This window comes from Cyprinodon tularosa, unplaced genomic scaffold (genome assembly GCF_016077235.1).
Source record: "Cyprinodon tularosa strain WSP-4 unplaced genomic scaffold, ASM1607723v1 ctg8, whole genome shotgun sequence".
NCBI classification, from domain to species: Eukaryota; Metazoa; Chordata; class Actinopteri; order Cyprinodontiformes; family Cyprinodontidae; genus Cyprinodon; species Cyprinodon tularosa.
In genome coordinates this window covers 791,562-810,345 of record NW_024039562.1, presented here as the reverse complement: position 1 = coordinate 810,345, position 18,784 = coordinate 791,562, and the positions used below count along the sequence as shown (strand labels likewise).

General features: G+C 36.4%; 1 protein-coding gene across 1 annotated transcript in view; it reads left to right on the top strand.

The window, feature by feature from the left end:
• Window positions 1–18,057, top strand: part of opn7b (opsin 7, group member b) — a 90,849-nt gene extending 72,792 nt beyond the window's left edge. Inside the window, exons 5-6 of the mRNA XM_038271336.1 lie at window positions 15,240–15,574; window positions 15,669–18,057. Coding sequence (XP_038127264.1) covers window positions 15,240–15,574; window positions 15,669–16,169 — 836 coding nt within the window. The 3' untranslated portion in view covers window positions 16,170–18,057. The remainder of the gene's footprint in view (window positions 1–15,239; window positions 15,575–15,668) is intronic.
• The last annotated feature ends 727 nt before the right edge of the window (window positions 18,058–18,784 follow it).

Sequence of the window (18,784 nt, the reverse complement as noted above, 5' to 3'; positions counted from 1 at the left end):
AGATGCAACGGGACTGTTTTGTGGTTGTTATGGCCAGGATGACTAAGAATTTACACAGAAATCCCAGGTATCTACAATCTTGTAACCAGACTGTGGGTCTATATAAAGGGCTACATTTAGCCACTGTACTGTTTGACAGTACACAGGGTGTGTGCCAACCCACACAAAAAAAACATGAAAAGTAACAGGTAGCATAAATACTCTGTATTTACCAGCCAAGAGAAGGGAAAAAAATATTTATTTTAAGGTTCTCACATAATAGCATTTACCTTGAAGTATGTATCTGCACAGAGGTCTTTCCGTTTTTGCTGCAACTGTAGCTACACTTCAGAAACCATAATCTATGAAAGCACAATGAAATAGGATACCTATATCAGCAATTTAGGTTAAGCTTCTCTTTGTTGCAACACTTATTGTTTGCATCTATGAAATTGAGTGAAGAGGTATGACAAAAAATCTTGTTAGATTTTAAAACATTTAACAATACTGTACCTAAGCCAAGGTACAACCTACGCTGAGTTGATTTAGGTGAAAATAGTAAAAATAATAAGTAGATTTTTGAAAGAAAAATGCAAAACAGTAGATCTTCCGAAATGAAGGCTCCATGTGAAATGTAGCAGAGGAAAGTAATTATAACATCAGACAAAGACATCAACACAGATAATTACTGAAAGGATTATAGTTGTTTTGGATTAATCTTGTGTAATGCTGACCTTGATGCTTACATTTAGCTTTGCTTTTAAGTTTACTATTATATACACAAAGCCTTTAAGATGATTTCCCTGACATTATACTGATAAAGATTTTGGAGCAGATAGATACTTGGATTATTATACAAGAAACCTGGGTCATTGTAACACATAAAAACAATGCAGACAGAGTTAAATTAGGGACTGACTACGCTTTAGAAGTAAATGTCTCAAATGTAAGGTGAACTATCCATTTTCTATAAGCACTTTGAAAATACAGATTTATTCACACCTGTGAAGATTCTCAGTCATCCAGGTCATGGTGAATCTTGAAAAAGTTCAGTCTAGGCAACTGGACATGAGGTTTATTTTTTACATAACTTTGTTTTTCTAGGCCAGGTCTTTCATTTGCCCAGAAAGTTGGGATCATTTCTAAATGAAATGAAGGGACTTGCAAGGAGAGTTTCACAAGCAGCATGTTTCCGCATCTGTTTTTCCAGGACACTAATTCAGTTTGATTTTTTTATGTCTCCTTTTTCCAAGTTGCTCATTAAACTTTTTCCACCCCTGTTTTGTGCCTATTTGGAGGAAGGGGGAAGTTTGTTGTGGCATGAAAACTGATACCATCAACTAACTTAATCTGTGATTAATTCAATTCCATTTTTTAAATGTCTTAACATTTTATGAAACAAATATTGTTGCTTTTTATTATTGACAGGAATTTTCTATGTACCTTTGTTCTCAATCGAATCCAGCCTATCTCCAGATATAATCTGATTGAAAGATAATTTAATATAACAGTTTGTCAGGATCTTGTCTATATATTTGGAGAAAACCACAGAGTAAATAGGTCTAATTTTCCACTAAACGTTCCATCTAGTTAATTTAATATTACTGAACGTTTTTCATTTCAGGGCTTTAGAAAGAGTTTCTGTTCTGTAGAATAATAAATAATAAAGTGATGAAATACAGGTTGTATGTTTATGATATAGGCTTCTAAAATGCAGAATCTTTTTTCTTATCTGCTTCTGAGCCTGAGGTTATTTTTTTAGTATTTATATTAACACATGAAATTAATTCAGATATAAGCAATACAGACTGCTCATAAGATGCTATGGCTTTTTGACTACTAGAAGGGACCAGAATAAAGCAATATTTGAGGAACATTCTAATAAACCAACTATCTTGATTTAATAAACAGTATTTTACAGCTCCTGCCATCAGGGAAGTATATTACATTTATTATATGCTTTACTAGTCTGTTTAATATTTTTATTTTTTGACTGATTGGGAAACTCTTTAGTTTTTGCAATATTTTGTTGGTTCTATATAAAAAATGACAAAGAAAAATCCTCACTGCCTTGTGCAAATCCATCTGTCTGTGCAGTCCAAGCCTCAAATTTGAATAATTGCTTTAATAACAAACATGTCCATTGATAATCAAACCACTAGCTACATTAAAAGGGGGGATTGTACCGCTTAAACCACATAACATTTGATTTTTTTTTTTTTTTTAAAGGTTTGTTAAAGCAACACTGTACTTTTTGGGTATTGTCTTTATTTGAGATATATTATTTTTTTAGGTTAATATATAACTACATGCACATTGCTACATGCTCCATATGGGCTGGCCAGAAACAGGGAAAAGATCTGTGATTGAACTACCCAGAGCTCTGTCTGAAAACCTTAAAATAACCCCTTAAAGTAACACCTTAAACATGAGAGCATAGGCTACTATGCTAAAAGTTGTTGTTAGCCGACCAAACAGATGCAAAACCTAGAAGCCTAGAAGATGCAGATCTCATGACCCTAGAAGCTGAAAGTTACACAATATTGGTTTAAATCAACCTACTTTTTTTTTTTTTTTTTTTTTAGAATATTAGCTTAGCATTGAGTTATGGAACTAGGCATTGGTAGCTAATCTGACAGGCAATATATATCAATTAATGTAGTTTTCCTTTTTCACTCATCTTTTTATTGAGTGCTCAAATATACTGTTGGTGACTTAGAGAAAAAGCATCTTTATCTATTGGAAGCTTGAATTGTTACATTGGAAAACTCCTTAAATCAGTAGTTTTCAAACTCGGCCCTCAGGACCCACTGTTCTGCGTTTTAAGATGTTTCTCTATCCAAGCACACCTGCATGAAATGATTGCAATCCTCCTCAGCAGCCAGTAGGCTGCAGGGGCCTGCTAATCACACATTTATTTAATTCAGGTGTGCATAGACAGGGAAGCTTCTAAAACATGCAAGACTTTGTCTTTTTTATTTGTAAAAGAGTAAAACTGTCTTTAAATACTCTGCCTCTCTAATAGCTGCAGCTGGTCTGTTTCTCTCTCTCTTCATTAAACAAAATGTCAGTAGTCAATTAGAAAAGGCTTTCATATGGCTTCCTGGAGTACAAAGTGTTGGGGGATGTGATGCGCATTAATGCTTTTCTTATGAAAAGACAAGGGATTTCTACAGGTGAGATGCCTGTGGAGGAGGAGAGGAGGGGATGGCAAGGTGGGGACTTGCGTATTCAGTGATTGAGGCCAGTGAAGAATTCTTAAAAGAATGCAAATAAATGTCCAGCAAATATCAAAACACTGTTGGGGAAAATGGATGGTGGAGTGAATTATTTTTCTTTAAATATGGATGAATAATTTTATAAAGAATGATGCAGGGCAGGCAAAAGGACAAGTGTTTGAGCATCACTAGGCTTTTATCTATACACTTGCCTTAATAGCATCCATACAAATTCACAAAGAGAATTTAGAAAGAGGTCCATTTAATTCTACTTATAAAAAAATGTGGTTAAGTTTATTATTCCTTTTGATTAAAAAAATCTTTTTATCTGGGGAAACACAGCCAATGGTGTTGGGTGATTTACTTTGCAATAATCCCTTATTACTATTCAACAGATAAGTAGACAATTGTGTTGTGGTGTGTACAATTGTAGATTTCTACTCATAAGCCGTATGGTCTTTATAATATGGCTGGGCCTTCAAACTTTAATACTTTGAAAGACTGTAACAAATTCATCTTTGAGGTCCAAGAGAACAGGCATTGCCTCAGATGCTGTCCATCTGAGGCAATAGCAAGATGATTAGTGTCTCTTTATCAGTGCTGTTTCAGTGCTATAAAGAGCTCTGAAACCTGAGTGAAACTGTTCAATCAGTGATCATGGTATAAGTGCCCACAAAAACAACAAGGAACTATTTTTTTCTATAATTTTAGGTAAGATAAGATATTTAGAAGTTTAGAAGGCATCTTGATTGAGAGTAGACTTCTCAGTTTAAGGTTTCTATAAAACTAAAATAAAAGCCTGGGGTACAAATATGATTATAAAAATGTATTATATATATATATATATATATATATATATATATATATATATATATATATATATATATATATATATATATATATATATATATATATATATATATATATATATATATATATATTTAAATAGAGGAGAAATGATGTTATAGAGTTTATTAAACAGATCTAAGTTTTAAATTATGCAAATATTTTTGAAAGTGGAAAACCTAAACTGGAGCAAATAAGTCAAATCAAAGGTCAGGTTATATATACAGCATTTAAATCTAATCAATCCAATCACTGCAGCATGTCTACCAATGTTTTGGAATGAAATTGTAAGCAAACAGATATTAAAAGTAAAACAAGTGAAGTCTGGCAGTTAACTTTGCTCGCAACTCGAGAATGGCTGAACGGAAAAGACTCCTCCTCCTCCTGCTGCTGCCCCGCCGCACCACAGTCGGGCCCGTCTTCATCATCCACTCAGAGAACCACTGGTTAGCGCGCACACAGACTTTGTAGCTTGTCTGGTCACTTAAAAATGGTAATTGTGAAATCCGTGTTGTAATCGGCAGCATACAAGCTAGTTAGCTTAAAAAGTAAATAAAGTTTCAGACGTGCTGCGTGATGATGTGTTCAGGTTGGCTCAGTAAAACGACAATTAGGTTATCATGATGCGTTCAAGTGTAACGTAAAGAAAAGGGAAATTGAGTTTTTGGCGAGAAACATGAGTAATACAGTTGTATATTGCTGTAATTATTTTACAATATATAATTAAACTACTGATGCCAACATTTATTAAAAATTACATTTAATTTAAAATAAAATTATTTATTTGATAAATATTTTCCTAATCTCTAAAAACCTGATGAAAAGTGACAGACATGTTAATTTTTCTGCAAAAAAATACCTGTTAATTTATGGGCTGATATTTTATTTCCTTTTTTTCTGACACAGCATATTATTCATTTAATTTATATACATTATGACATTTTATTTTTCATTTGGTGCTGCTGATATATTCTAGTTAGTTTTATGTCATTTAGAAGTGGCCTATTACATTAGCCATGTTTACTGAAGGCTAGAAACTTTTTTGTTATGCTCACTTGTTAAGCAATAAAAGCAATACCAGTTCTGTTAAAAACATATTGTCGCATCGTCTTTCCACCAAATAACAGAAAAGTATCGATAGTGGTATCGATAAAGACTCGGATCGATAAGGAGTATCGATAAAGGTATCGATATCAATAAATATTAACGATCCCCATCCCTAGTTATATATGCTTTATTAGTAGTTTTATATCATTGGTTTTCCTTAAATAACAACTTAATGAGTGTGAGAAGATAACTAGCTTTATCTACTTACAGTCCTGCAAACATTATTAGACTACAATTATTTAATATATTTTCCCAGGTAAAGAACAGTATTGGATAGCATTGTTTTGCTCTATGTTGCCTAACAGTAAGAGTATATTTTTCAAATATCATATAATCTTAAAAAATTACATGCAATCTTTCTGAAGATTTTAGATGAATGATTCAATCTTGAATGTATTTTAGACTGGTGGAATCCCAAAGCACAGGTGCCATTGATGCTCCATATTCCACCCACATTTATGCCTGTCTATTTTCACCACAGGTGTTCACAGGACAGGACAGTTTTGAATATAATTTATCGGTTAGAATTATTAGTACTTTAGAAGTTAGAAGAGCTGCTTCAAAAAACAAAATGAGATCCAGCTGCAATGGTGAGTTAAATTACAAAGACTTAGACATTAAATTCTTAAATAACCTCAATGCAAACATCGTTCTAGTCGAAACTGAACTAAAATTACTTTTTCTTCATTCATCCTGACTTTATTTTAATATAATAAAATGTGCTTTCTGCTCTCAATTAGGCTGAACATTTTGTGGCTTTAATTCTCAAAGATCTCTTCTTGTCTAATTGGCAAACATGCTCTATTATGAAGTTTATAAAACACAAGAGACAGCAGGCCTTTTATGTAGTGTCTGAAGTGCAAATGAGGACAAATCATTACACTTTTATGAGACCTCAAGACAAAGAACCCAATACCATCCCTGGGCTCAAAGTTAGATTTAGTTAGTAAGTTTTAAAGGGAGTATATCCTATTTAGAATACCTTTGAAACAAACAAAACTACAATATCTACCGTACTTCTGGATCCCTTTATCAATTGTCTGCAGTTTCAGTCCTAGAGTGCTACTGGCCTTAAACTTTTGGATGAATACCCGCTCCAACACACCTGAAGGGCTGAATTTCCTCTTTAGCATGTCAGCAAGTTCTGCAAAGTTAATCTGCTCTACATTTCTGGTCATCCAGAAAAAGGCTTCTGTTTAATTATAAGGCTTGCATCCACAATGCTGCCTTTGCTTTTTTGTTTTGCTTTTAAATTTTTTAAAACAAAGTGCAATTCTGCTGAGTTGTTAACTGTCACACTCATTCCCACAATCCTTCAAGAAAAAACAAAGCTAAAACATACTGACCAGTTTTGCTAACTAACACTGGGTGTACACTGTAGGATCAATAGAAGACAAGCATGAGCACAAAACGGCTGCCAGTATATCTTATTGTATATTAAATCTATGGCAGCAGAGGTTATAAAAACAAACGAATCAATACTGGCCTAATACATGTTAACTTGTCACAGAAGGTATTATAATACTTTTAAAAATAAAAGGAAATTCATGTGTCCTTCTGACCTTGTATGAATACAAAGACATAAGATGACTTATTAGTTTATCCTCTGACACTCATCTGGAACGCAGAAATGCAAGAACTCATATAAGGAAGAGAGTTTTGGCATGAAGAGCATGACAGGCTCTGCATGTTCAGCCCAAACATTGATGCTTGAACATTTTGATTCAGAGAAAAATCCTTAATACATTTTTATTATAGACTATTTATTTTCTACTTTTTTGATAGTAGCTTTTTTTGCTTGGAGGGTAGTGAGTTGGGAATAACTAGTTACCAGAGATGGCAGAAGTATTCACTTTCCGTACTTGAGTAAAAGTACAGATACTTGTGTTAAAAAATACTCTGGTAAAAGTGGAAGTACTGATTAAACTTCTTTACTCAAGTAAAAGTAACAAAGTACAGGCTTGTAAATTTACTTAAAGTATAAAAGTAAAAGTAGAAACCACTTTTTTCATGCCGTTGCCTACATTTTAAATGGATGTCTGCCAATAGGACTAGATCTCCGTTGTGTTCATTTTCAATCATCTCGTCGTCCATACTACTATGCTAACGCCACCGCCACCAAGCTGCAATGATTTGCCGCCAATGAATACCGCCGAATCTGTCGATTCATCTTGTAGTGGTGCGTCAAATGCAACGTAGATTCCCATCCAATTAGATTGAATTTGGTATTGATGACGTGAAAAATAATAACGGTAACTCCATTGAAATGATTCAAAACTAAAGTAACGAGCCAAGTTTTTAAAATGTAAGGAGTAGAAAGTACAGATATTTGTGTAAAAATGTAAGGAGTAGAAGTAAAAAGTCGCCATAAAAATAAGTAGTAAGGTAAAGTAAAAATATCAGAAAAATCTACTTGAGTACAGTAACGAAGTATTTGTACTTCGTTACTTCCCATCTCTGCTAGTTACAACTGGTTTGTTTTGCTTGTCTAAATACACTTAGCTTGTGCGTGTAATCCAGTAGGCATTATGTGAACAACATACATTATTTATACAAGACACCTGCAGACAGACAGTTTTCTCTTTAAGCTGAAACATTCTGAGATCTTGGACCCACTCAAAGTTACTTTTGCCATGAGCAAAGGACTTAGCATTTCTGAATTCTTAGCTGGTGTATAGAAAAAAAAAACTCAGCTTATGAACACTACATGTAAGTTCATATAAATCCTTATTCAGGTTATGTCCTTAGTGAGGTTATGATGTTCAAATGGATTAGTTCAACTGAATGTAGAGATTTCTTCCAAATAGTGATTCTAAAGAACTGGGTCTAACCTTTTCTGGGTTCAGCCAATTGCTTTTCACTTTTCACCCGCAATGCATAGCAACCTTACATGACTTTTCAATTCAATGGACTTCAATTCACTTCATTTGTATACCTCCAATTCAAAACACATGTCATCGCAAGGCACTTCACAGAGACAATTCAATCAGATCATACAGAGTCATATTAGTTAAAAGTCTCTATAAAGGAAAAACTAGCTGATTGCATCAAGTTATTAACTTGCTGGACATGGTCCTCCTGGACAGGCTTGCAGCAATGGTTTTCAGTTGCATGTTGTGATTGGTGCTTTAGCAATCCCTCACATCAAGCATGAATACAATAACAGTAGAAAGGGAAAACTCTCTATTAACACAAATAAATCTCCAGCAGAACCACAGTCAGTGTGAGTGCCTTTCTCCCAAGGCAGACTGGGGTTCATGACCTCAAACTGGGATTCAAATTAAAGAAGCAGATATATGAAAAAGAAACAAAAACAAAAAACAGATGTACAAAGAGATAACTATTAACTATCTTCAGAGGTGGTTCTATCCAGCTCTGAGTCAAGGATGAAAGAGATCACAAACATTTACTCACAGTTAAAGAAACAGGACTACACTAAAAAAAACAGGCCAAACTACAACATCTATGAATAAAGGTGTTGATGGCAGCAGCCCAGCTGATTTGTTTCGAGGTTGGAGTCATAGTCACACAGGAACAGACCTATTTGAGTTGCAAACCCCTCCACTGTGGAACTGGGCTCCCACTGTGGAGAAAACGGATATAGCCTTCGCCTTCCAGGTTGCTTTAAAATACTGAGAATTTTTCATGCTGTAATGTTAAAATGTTAAAATGTGTTTTTTAGGCTGACAAGAAGCAGTCCAAACTGCACATTCTGCAATAACGATGAAGAAATACCATGAAGCGTTTCTTTGGGGGTTTGAATATAAATACCTATAATTTTGTTTTACATTTATGCTTTAAACCAATTTATAAAATATAAATCCAGGTTTCAGAACCCTTATCTACTCATCTTACAGTCCCCAGAAAAAAAAAATACAAATCTATTGTGAATAAACCCTTATTTTAGCACTAGGCATCACATTACTCCATACATACTGTAACCCTGCAACTGGTGACACTTTCCTCCAGAGAAAGGCTGAACAGATAAAGGTGGTTCAGAAATATTTAATGTTTTAAGGGAAACTCCTTAGATGGTGATGAATATATTATACTGCAGATGTTGCTGTTGGAACTGTAGAATATACTTTAAACATGAATTAGATTAAAATATAGATGTATAGTGAGAAAAAAATGGAAAAAAGCTTTCATAAACAAAGAAAAACCTTAGCTTTGTGTTTGGAATTGATTATTTATCACAATAACATTTCTATATTGGAGATATAATAGAGAATATTTAAAGTTTAGTAATATTTGTAAAATATATTGTGAAATGTATCTTTGGTTATGGTCTTCTTTTCTTGTCCACTGTTTTGAAAACTAGGCTTTTCCCTTTTAAGTAGGTTTTTGCCTTTTAGCCTTTTCAATGAGGAAGATAGCTATAAGTCCTTCCAGCCATTAAGTGGCACACTCATGATAGCCCACTCTCTTTCCACCCTTCAGTTGCACTCTTTTTTCAGTCTGTAGCCAGGTCCCCTGCAACTTACCTGTCCAGAGGGAAAACAACCTTTGTTTGGCTCCTGAGCCCCTTTGCCTCCTTAGATCAGCACTATATATCGACTAGAGGGTTCCTCTGCTGCTGTTGGTGAGACATATATCATTCAGTTCCTGTTTTGACTGCTGACCAACATTCTGTGGTGGTGCTCTGGCTCTCTACATCTGAGCTAAATTCTCTTTTCTGTGATACAGTACATCTCTAAGTTACTCAAACTGTTCAGCACTTTTAATCACAGCTTCTACCGCTGCACTTCTCTACTGGGCACTATGGAACGTAGTAGTCCCATAGTCAGAAACATGGTAATTGAGACACCGGGGACCATAGTCAAATACGGCAGTTATAGTCAATGAGGCAGACACCCTGCCTACTTTTAAGGCTAGGCTTAAAACTTTCCATTTGATAAAGCTTATACGTAGTTAGAGTGGCTCAGGTTATCCTTAGACAACTGTAGGATGGACATAGGAACTGCATTTCATAATTCTGCTTTATTCTATTGTTGTTCTCGCATTCTGCCGTATCTGTTAAGTTCCACAACTAACTTTTATGCGCTCTCTACTTTTTCTTGTCGTAGGAGCTTCATGTGGTCTGTTCCCATGTGGTTCCGAGAGAGAAATATCAGATGTTTTGCTGCCATCAACATCTTTGTTTATAGATGTTGGAGTTTGGCCTGTTTTTTCAGTGTACCGTATTTTTACGACTATAAGGCGCACATAAACGTCTTTTTTTCCCCTCAAAATGTGCAGTGCGCCCTTTGGTGCGGTGCGCCCTATGTGTGTTGTAACTGCGACTTTTGAGACCACCTCATTGAGGAGATGATAAAAGAGTGGCTGAATGTAAGGAGACCAGGTGTTTTTTTTCCACTCATCACTATTGCTGTTATTCTGTGACTCCGTGCGTGCCCATCTCACAGCTGATGTGAAAAACATGGTGAAACAAATTAACACTGTGCTTGCTGTTATTCAACTGCTCAACATCGGTGTGAACCGGACGCAGCAGGCGCAGCAGAAGCAGCGAGTTTACATGCAAAGTCAATGGTTGACGCGCGTATAGGCGCAGCAAAAGGTCCCGCGGCGCGTTTTGTGCAGCAGGCGCAGCGCGTCGTTTAAGCATCTGACGCACCGCCAACGCGCTGCTGCAGCTCGAGATGGAAAAATTGAAGTTTTGCTGCTGGACGCGCCGCATCAACCAATCAGAGAAACTGATCTGGGAGCTGACAGCGAGACAGACACATCGCTCTGATGACATATGATATTAAGGCAAATGAAAGGGCTGGATGGATGAGGAGATGATGAAAGCGTGGCTGAGGGAGGTGTATGTGAGGAGACCAGGTGGTTTTTTTCCACGCATTACCATCGCTAAATCTGTGACTCCATGCGTGCCCATCTCACAGCCGATGTGAAAAACATGGTGAAACAAATAAACGATGTGCTTGCTGTTATCCCGGGAGGTCTGACAAAGAGACTTCAGCCGCTCGACATCGGTGTGAACTGGCCGTTCAAAGTAAGGCTGCGAGCGGCGTGGGAGCGATGGATGACCAACGGGGAAAAGTGGAATACAGAGCCGGGCAATTAACGCCACAGTTTGCGGATGGATTGTTGATGCTTGGACTAACGTGTCTGCTGGCACTGTTGTTTGAGCTTTCGCAAAAGCAGGCATTATTTCTGAGGAGCCGCGCTGCACGGAAAGTGACTCTGACAGCGAAGAAGGGGAAATTGGCATGTCTGATTTAGCGCAGCTGTTTAATTCAGAAACAGAGGATGATGACTTTGATGGGTTCGATTAATACTTTGTAATAAATACATGAATAAAGCACAAACATACTCAGTTTTGCTCCCGCTCTATTTTTCTACCTGAAAACTTAATTCAACAGCAGCATCTGGGCAGGGTTCACCACGGCGACTGGCAGGTGTTTTTCATCTAAATAATCTAAATCTTGCAACTATATTTGCTGTGATCAGTGGGAATAAAGTAGTTTTAATATGTTTTTAAGTGAGAAAGTCCACCTGAAAACTTCATAATTGCAGTCAGTTCATCCAGATTATCATCGTGCCTATACTATTTCTGTCGGAGCCGCTCAGACCCCCACATACCAGCGGTGCACCGACAGTAGAAATCCCTTCAACAGCAGCCTCTGGGCCGGGTCGCCTCCGGGTTCACTGTGGTGGCTGGCAGGTGTTTTTCATCTAAATAATTTAAACTGTAGGCACCAGGATCCTGGTAATAAAAGCGAACATATTCCGTCGGCAGGTTTCAGGATTTCAAGTTAATTTAGGAGTGATCACAGCGCTCTGTCATCTGCGATGTGTCTGTCTCACGGCCAGCTTCCAGGTTTGATTAATACTTTGTAATAAATACATGAATAAAGCACAGTCATACTCAGTTTTGCCCCCGCTGTATTTTTAAATACGCAGTAGAGCTATTTAAAGGTAGTAGAGGACATGTACCGGTATATAAAAAACGCGCCCTATAGTCCGGTGCGCCTTATGTGTGTGTTAAATACAGAAATGGCGCGCATAACTGAGACTGCACCTTTTAGTACGGTGCGCCTTATGGTCGTGAAAATACGGTAGTCCTGTTTCTCTGACTGTGACTAATTCCATGTGCTCTACTTCATCCTCTGACATGGGAGCTGGCTTGGAGCTTGTCTGCCTGGCTGTGTGTTTCATGAACAGGGTCACCTGTGGAGCTGGTTGACAGTTGCCTTTTGTAACTCTGCTTCTTTCTGTATCTCTGCTTCTGTCTCCTTGAACCCCAGTCGGCCTCAGCAGATGGCCTCTTACACTTAGCCTACTGTAGGTCTGCTGGAGGTTTCTTACTGTTAAAAGGGAGTTTTTCCTGTCCACTGTCGCTATATGCATGCTTGAGGTGAGGGATTGCTGTCGAATCAATGATGCAATCCTAGTGAAAACTTTGAACCAATCTGACTGTATGATCTGGTTGAATTGTCTCTGTAAAGTGCCTTGAGATGACATGTCTTGTGGATTGTCCCTATATACATAAACTGAGTTGAATACTTTTATTCTGCACCACTATAAACATTCTGTTGATGTACTATTGTAGGAAAACTGATTTGATTGAAATGAATATGATTTTTAACATATCTTTTCCACAGTTTATTTCTATGTTGACAACCAAATTCTGTATATGTTTTTTGTTTTGGTTTTTAGTCTTTGTACTCCGAAGAAATTAAGTTTTCACGGTTTTCTATTACAATTAAGATTTATAAAAAAAAATAAAAATAAAAAAAATACTATTGTACACGTTTAAAGATTGTCTTGGAAAGTGACAGAATGTCTCACATAACATTCTAGACAGGGTGTCAACATGGTTATATTTTTATATAAAAATATCAATCATTGAATATAAATATTTCATACATATTTAAGTTGGCATTAACAAAATAGAATATTACACTATTTTAGTCAAATATTAGAGTTCTTTTTTGCTACAAAATTATGTGCAGATTCTTAACAAAACTAAACACAAAAAGATTTTGCAGAATTCTTGATGTGTCACTTGAATATTTTGAGTTTTTTGCTCAGCAGTAATGCTCCATGATGGATAAAAGCCAATAGATAAAAATCTGTATTGGCTATCTGAACACTTTCTCCAATACCATGCAGCTCAGCAAGTGCCACTGGGTGTAATCGCCTCCCCCAGCATCAGCTTGAAGAGTAAGAGGGGCTGACATCCTGCTGAAGAGGCTGTATGGTGCCAGATAAGACTGTCTGTGTTCTCACAGAATGTGCTCTGAAAAAGTCCTTGCCGAAATCAATTACAGCAGAGGATGGCAGCTTTTTTTATTATTATTTTTTTTTTTTTACTGATCCTGTGATTTACACTGGGGCACAAATGCTGTGACATGCTGCACAACTTACCTTTGACTATAGAAAGTTAGGTGTCATGAAAGCAACAATCAAACATCCAAATTGCATACTGCAGAATCTGAGTATTTGATTTAAAGCAACACCGTTTAACTTTTGCCACCTTGGGTCACTAACCATGTGACTTTTAGCTTTAGCCCCTCGATCGCTACTGTCGGAATGCACTGCTGTAAAAATAAACAGCCCCTCAATGTTTTGGAATATGACAGCAGGCCACTTTTGACGACATAGGGCCGGATTTATCAAGATCCAATTTTGCGTGCAGTAATTTGCGCTCGCAAACTGGAATTTTGCGCGAGGGGCTGGACCATGGTTTGCGGGTGATTTAACAAGAGCGATTGCGTAACTGGTGGCAGGTGCAAAACTGTTGGAGACGCCCTATTTAAATGATGGTTTTGCGCGTTTTGTGGTTTGCGGCAAAGTAGTTTGTAGTTTCTACAAACTAGTGCATTAAGAAATTTAAATCTTACAGTGATATAAAGAAAAAACTTTGGCAACCTTTATTCCCTAAGGTGGTATGTGGCTGAATTTCTACTTCACTGCAGTAAAAAAAAAAAAAACAACAACAAAAAAAAAAACAGGTGTTTTGTATTGGCCTGTAGAAAAATGCACATACCAAACGGCTCACAAGAAGTGACTGTGGATGAGATTACGCATCCCCGCAGCATTGGCATGTTGCTCCACAGGCGCAGGTGGAGAACCCCGACCCCGTCGGACAGCACTTCGGACAGCACTTCTGAAAAACGAGATTTGGAGATCCCAGCTCTTGCTGCAACCGTACGCTGGAATGACCCAGATGCAAAAAAGTGCAACGTTGCATGGAGTTTTGTGATATCTGGTATTGCGTGGGTCCTCCTTGTGGCTGGCTCCAAATCCATTCGGAGTTCCCCCAACAGCTCCAAAATGGCAATGCTGGATAAACGACATGTTTTGATGATCGTTTCCTCGTTCATTCCAAAAATATTCACACGGAGTGAAAAAATGCATTCTCTGCGTCTCCTTGCTTCATTTCGATGTCTCCTTCTTGCGACAATAACCGCTGCCATGTGTGCGCAATTACGCATACAGACCATTTGCACCTTATTTTGAAACGTGTTAAATATAGAGTCAGATACCGTTAGCAAAATTGTTTTTAGGTTTGATAAATCACTTTGCGAGTGCTAAATTAATATATCAGTCAGGTGTCGTGGAGGGCCAAAAAAGTTATTTAGTACTGCTTTAATTTGACTAAAATTAATAAGCATTTTCATCTAAAAGACAAAGACTAAAACTTACAAGCCTGCCAAAAAGAAAACTGGTACAGGCCTTTCAATTTATGTAAATGCCAATGGTTACATACCTTTGTTTTTGGATGATATACTGAGCAGTGTTCTGGGTTACATTCAAAGATTGGGATATCTAACTCCTTATCAAGCTTCTTCACATTTATGATTCCTTGGTCTTGATGCTATTTTTACCAATTTTTCTCTAACAAACATCAGAGGCTTAGTTAAAGTAGCACTTATTCAGTCTTGTATTAAAAAGGGGTCTTTGTACAAGACAATTAATGTATTGAATTTTCAAAGAATGGTTCTTCCTGATCCACAGAATATAAATTGCCTTATTTTTTGTAAATACCATTTACTTTCACTTTATTATACTCTTCTGTTCCAGATTTATTTCCTGCCTGTGGTTATTAGCTAATCACTTATCCTTATCCTCTCACTACAGGTAACAAATTCTCCTACTGCCATGCCTACCTGCTCGTCGCAGGCATCTGGTGCTACGCTGGAGTGTTTGCCGTGGGTCCACTGTCAGGTTGGGGAGAGTATGGGGCTGAACCTTATGGAACAGCATGCTGCATCAACTGGCATGCTCCCAACTACAGTTCGGCAGCCATGAGCTACATCATTTGTCTCTTCTTCTTCTGCTACATTGTACCCTGCACTGTGATTTTTCTGTCCTACACCTTCATTTTGGTGACTGTGCGAGGCTCTCGGCAGGCTGTGCAGCAACATATGTCTCCGCAGAACAAGATTACCAATGCACACACACTTATTGTCAAGGTAACTACACAATAGTCCTCTGTCTTATTCTGTTGGCATCAGCGTTTTTATTTCATGTGGAAAGTCTTTTGAGTGTTTTCATTTTGCTTTTCAGCTCTCTGTGGCAGTTTGCATCGGTTTCCTGACAGCATGGAGTCCATATGCAATTGTTTCCATGTGGGCAGCATTTGGTCACTCAACAGATGTACCACCAATGGCATTTGCTCTGGCAGCCATTTTTGCCAAATCCTCCACTCTTTACAATCCCATCGTTTATCTGGTCTTTAAACCCAACTTCCGCATGTCATTGTGTCGGGATGTAGCTCACTGTAGAAACACTTTCTGTAGATTTATTTGTCAACACAGCTCTACACGGAAGGGTACTTGCAGGCAATCTCATCATAATGATGAATGCAATTCTACAAGGTTGTCCAATGGGCTACCAGAGAACCATCGGACCTGCAGACACTGTCCTTGCACTGAAATGGTCACCGGTGCCAAGGAAAACTTCACAGATGACAGCCCTCAGCAGACTGCAAGAATACTTAAAGGATCTGTGCTCACCGAGGTTGCTGTCAGTCAACTCTCCAATGAGCTACAGAGTGACTTTCTCTAAAGTGAGAAGCTGCCAAAAGATAGCTGCAAGGACAAAAGATACAAAAGACTAATTGCATTCAAGGAATTGTCAAAGGATGAAGACTTATTTACAGATAAAAAATATGTTATGGATTTAGAGTCAGAACTTGTTTTATGCCTCAAATGTTTAATACTGCCAAAAAAAATAAACTAAAAAAGAAATGAAAAGATGATCATGCAGTATGATGCAAAATACAGGAAACTAAGCAAACCAACCTATACAGAGTTAATAATTTCTTTGTAAGGTTTGTCAGGTCAACTCAACAAACAGCAACTATTTTATTGCTCTGAACAATCAGCACCAAGGAAACAAGACTGAAGCAAAATCAATTTACGCTGGATTAAGGGGGAGGAACTGATACAAAAACTTCTACTCCCTAATCAACCCTTTATGTGTTTTTACAAGTACTGTACTTTATGAGATATTTGTATTTATTTATGCATGCCTCAAACTGAAGGACAACAGGGTTGCTGCTTTTGTCTATCATGAAATGAGTATGTCCTTTATTGCTATGCGAGAACATTTTAAAGCCCTAATTAACATAAGCTTCTACAATTTGTTTAAACTTGAATTTTGTCTTTTAAAAGTACATTCATTGAAGAGACAATAGAGAAATTATGAAAAGTACGAGTTGAGAAAGCATATTGCCTATATAGAAATTAACGTTTGATTAAGAGAATAGCCTTGGTGATCGAAATGACTCTAGAACAAATTACATGAATAGTTTGTTGAGCAGCTCCTATGGACCAAGATATGAACAATTTCTCTCTGTTTCATAGAAAAGTTTATTCTTCTTTTGCAGCTTTTTTGTTTTTCCTTTTACTTATTACAATTGTTGATATATTATCTGATTTTCTGAGACAAAATCAAAACAAAAATGCACAATCAACAAATTATCAAAGTAGTAGTTGTCTCATTCAAAAAAGAAAAATGTTGGTAATTAGTGTGATAACTCAATTCTGCTATCCTTTTCCTTTTTGTAGTTGCAGAAATTTTTTAAACGGATGGAGTTTCAAGCATCTAAAATTTGTACCCAAAGATAATCCAGACTGGGTGATGTTCAAAATTCTTATTTTGAAGTCTTGCTTGCTAGTTTTATTGATTGCCCCAATCAGACAGGGAGGTCTTAGGTATGAGATGGTACCTTAGAATAGAAATGTTGGTTTGCCTCTGATTAAGAAAGAGATGTTAAAGATAATCATATAAATTCCTATTTTTATTAGAGTATGACCAATTTATTATAACTTCAGACATCGAAAAATTATGAAAAAATACAATTTCCCAATATTCTAACATTAAGCCAGTTAAAAATCATGTAAGTAATCCTAGCTGAGCTAAATCAGCAAATTATAAAATTATTTTTTATATTAGGCGTGACAAAACAGTAATGTCTCTTTATGGTCCAAGTAAACTTTTCTTTTCAAATATAAAAAAATTCAGAGTTGACCAAAACTGTGGAGGTGAAGGTTTTTTTTCCTTCTCTGATTTATCTTTGAAAAAGAAACATCCAACTTTGGAAATACAGACTGACAAATGGAGTGCTGGCATTCCTGCTGGATAGAGTGTGAATTATTGTCACATGGAAACATTAGTCCCCTGGACACAATTTCAACAGAACCTTTACTATACCTCAATCATATAAAACTTTTTTCTTCATCAGTATTGTCAAATCATATTCTTTTTCAATGTCTTCTTGTTTGCACCATAACCTGTATTTCATAATTTTGCTTTGTAATTACTCATACTGTCATATTTTTATTCAATAAAACATGAGGTAGTTTGATACACTCATTGACATCTGTTCCAAAACTATCATCTAAGGCAAAAAGCTCATACAGTTTTTACCTGAATGAGTCTATATATATATATATATATATATATATATATATATATATATATATATATATATATATATATATTTAGTCTTTTCTTTTTTATTTGTCTGCTTCTTCCTCTGCCCACATTTAAATTTGAGGAGATTGCCAAAAACTGAGATTTATACACACAAGCAGGAATACAAAAATTGAGCAACAACCTGTCATAATAGCTTCTGGGACTTGTAGACATCACTATTAAACATCCATGTATACACTTCTACTAAAAATCTTATTTTATGGTGTCCTATAAACTAGTTCTAATACATACCTACATAATTCATTCATTCATCTATAACTGATAAACATTCTCTACTTGCTCAGTTGGCATATTAACTGACAACAAAAGCAGTTCTGATTTGGTGCGATGGCCAATTTAAAAAAACAACCAAAAGATGTGTATATAAATCAACACATACAAAAACTGTAAATCAAGGTTTGATGAATAAATTAATAAACATTGAATGCAAACAAGAGAAATAGCCAGAATCATAAAAAAAGTCTGTCTGCATTTAGAAATGCAATACAATGACACCATTTGTAACAGACACATCTTAATCCTTATTAATCTTTCAGTGAGAACAGCTCAGCTTTTTTATTTCTATGGTTGTTACTAAAATCTTATGAGCATTTCATGTCAATGGGAGCATTAGAGATTAGTTTACTGGGAAAAATACTGCATAGATTGTTTTCTTTTCTGCTGGTTTATGCCCAATATCA